Below are 2,500 nucleotides of genomic sequence, written 5' to 3' on the forward strand. Positions count from 1 at the left end.
ATTTCAGGTTCAAAACCCCTCTTCAGCCAATAACGAAAACAATGAAAACGTTAACACCTCGCTTAAAGTCTGGTCAGACGACAGAGATGTATTTGACTTGTCTTGTCCACATATAATGGGATATTCAAATGTAACATCCATGGGTGCAAGATTTCCAGCTTAATCGGGATTTCTGGCTTTTTAAAATGGATTTTGATTTATTTCCGGTATCCAGATCATCTCAACATAATACCATGTAGAGACAAAAGGTCACATTTCAATATAATTTTCAGGCTTTTTTGAATTTGTTAGATATGGATTTCAGTTCAGGCTTTTTTGAATTTGTTAGAAATGGATTTCAGGCTTTTTTTAATTTGTTAGAAATGCATTTCAGGCTTTTTTGAATTTGTTAGAAATGGATTTCAGGCTTTTTTGACCTGAACCACTTGCACCCATGCATGTCTCAAGATTCTCTTACTTTCCAAATATTTCTCTGCCATCTGCCTGGAGTGTTATTTAATCCTTGTGAGGGCACTCGTTGATCTATAGAATTAATTAAATTGACTACTATTTAGGAATCCTAAAAATTACAAATTTTTAGATTTTCATGTAGGCAGATCCACAAGCTTTTTCCATAAGCTCTAACAGACCCAGCTAGTCAATCACATCTGGGTGGGCAAAGGAGTCTGGGGAAATAATTTTCGACTTCATCATGGATCGATCGAACTCGGCCCCTTTACATGTGAAACGAGTTATCAATTGCCCAACCCTTTATTAATTATTTTAGATATATCACTTCCTCATATCTGTGTCTTTGTTCCTCTCAGATCCTTGTCAGATCTAGTCCGTGTGACGGCCCCCAATCAGTGGATGAGACCCCAGCATCCCCCTCCTAGTATGTTTGCCTCGCTGTTTGGAAGCCCTCCACCCCCTGGCCCTCCAGAGGGGGTCAGCATTAGTGACTTCTTCACAGAAAAAGTAAGTTTAAAAGTAAGCAATTGTAATTGAACTTTAGCCAGTTAATTGACATACCCTGGTAAAACTCGGTATTTAAAAATTTGGCCAGAAAAACTCATCCTTCAAATATCGATTTGGCCAGAAAACTGGTCCCTCAAGTGTCAATCAATTTAAATGACCCTCATCTTGGAAAAAAAAACCTATCACACCTGGAACTTTAATGAATAGTTCTCGATCCCAGGTTTGAGAGTTTTTACCACGATGAAGGTCATTTAAATTGATTGACACTTGAGGGACCAGTTTTCTGGCCAAATTTTTAAATACAAGTTTTTCCAGAGTCATGACCCTTTGTATAGCGCTTTGAGCAGACTTGCCTAGTACTATGAAAAATTAGTAGAAATAAGAATTTTTGGCTCCAGCTACAGAGCTGCATCGGTCTCTTTGACTCAGTAAATATTGTTGAGAAGGAAAGTCTAGCTTCTTAGAACCTATATTCATGACTTTGAAACATTTTTGGACCATGCTAAAATAAAAAAAAAATTTTTAAATGAGCTTTTATATTGCGCAATATCCACTAAACGTGCTCAACCGCAACATCTGACATTTAGAATGGGACATGACACCTATCAGGCGATATTTCAATTTTTTATTAACAGCCAGGTACTCTTTTTACACCTGAGTATGGTGAGAGAATGTGAGTAAAGAGACTTCTCCAAGGACTGAACTATGCGCCTGTTGTGGCTCAAACCCAGAACCTTCCGATCTGAAAGCGAGTTTCATATCACTAGACCACATAGCCGCACAAGAGATAGAGAAAGACCATGCTAAAAGCAGTGTATCTATTTCTAAAGCTATTGAAAGTGAATTTTCCTTTTTTTCCCTTGGAAACCACGAATTTTAAAAATTTCAAGTAGGCAGGCCCTGACTAAGAGGACGTTTAGTGGATATTGCGCTATAAAAAATCTCAGGTTTAACCCTCTCCTTACCAACCATAGGAAAATCATCACATTCGTTACGATACAACCAACAATTTTCTCATTCTGATTTCTCTTGTACATCACAAAATTCGAAGAGATGCTTTGATTACAGCTATAAATACTAAACCACTGTGTTGTAGAGCTCATTTTGCCGAACATCATTCTGTATAGAATGCACTTGTTACTTTTTTGTTTTAAGTAAGAAAAGTATTTTTGTGTCGGGTGGGTGTGAATTTTCGGGGGAAATTCTAAAAATAACTGGTCAGGAGGGAGTTAAGTTTATTTTGTGTTTATATATTCTGTGTTTACTTGAAAAAGGCCAACGGCCGAAACGTCGTTTGTTTTGTGTTGTTCCCTTATTCATGAGTCAGATTTATTCCCTTTATCTTTATCTCCATTTTATTGACTCATTTAGGCACATCTAGTTATAAGTTTAAAAATAAGATAAAACCAACCTTAGGAAAAATGGTCACACTAATAATATATTTGGTTTTGTGCAGCATCAGCACCACCACTATCACAGAAAATATTCCAACCACAAGTCGTCTCACCACGGCCGTACCAGGGATGGCGGCGATGGGAAGAAG

At 37.5% G+C, this 2,500-nt stretch overlaps 1 protein-coding gene across 7 annotated transcripts in view; it reads left to right on the forward strand.

Moving 5' to 3' along the window:
• LOC144977399 (GATOR2 complex protein WDR59-like) overlaps positions 1 to 2,500 on the forward strand; it is an 82,495-nt gene that overhangs the window by 46,285 nt on the left and 33,710 nt on the right. For all 7 annotated transcript variants that reach the window (XM_078922573.1, XM_078922576.1, XM_078922570.1 and 4 more), the window contains exons 16-17: positions 807 to 957; positions 2,414 to 2,500. The exon at positions 2,414 to 2,500 is cut by the window's right edge and continues 119 nt beyond it. In XM_078922573.1, the coding sequence (XP_078778699.1) occupies positions 807 to 957; positions 2,414 to 2,500 (238 nt within the window). The remainder of the gene's footprint in view (positions 1 to 806; positions 958 to 2,413) is intronic.

This window comes from Berghia stephanieae, chromosome 7 (genome assembly GCF_034508935.2).
Source record: "Berghia stephanieae isolate SIO BIC M18660-M18661 chromosome 7, UCSD_Bste_1.3, whole genome shotgun sequence".
Classification (NCBI taxonomy): Eukaryota; Metazoa; Mollusca; class Gastropoda; order Nudibranchia; family Aeolidiidae; genus Berghia; species Berghia stephanieae.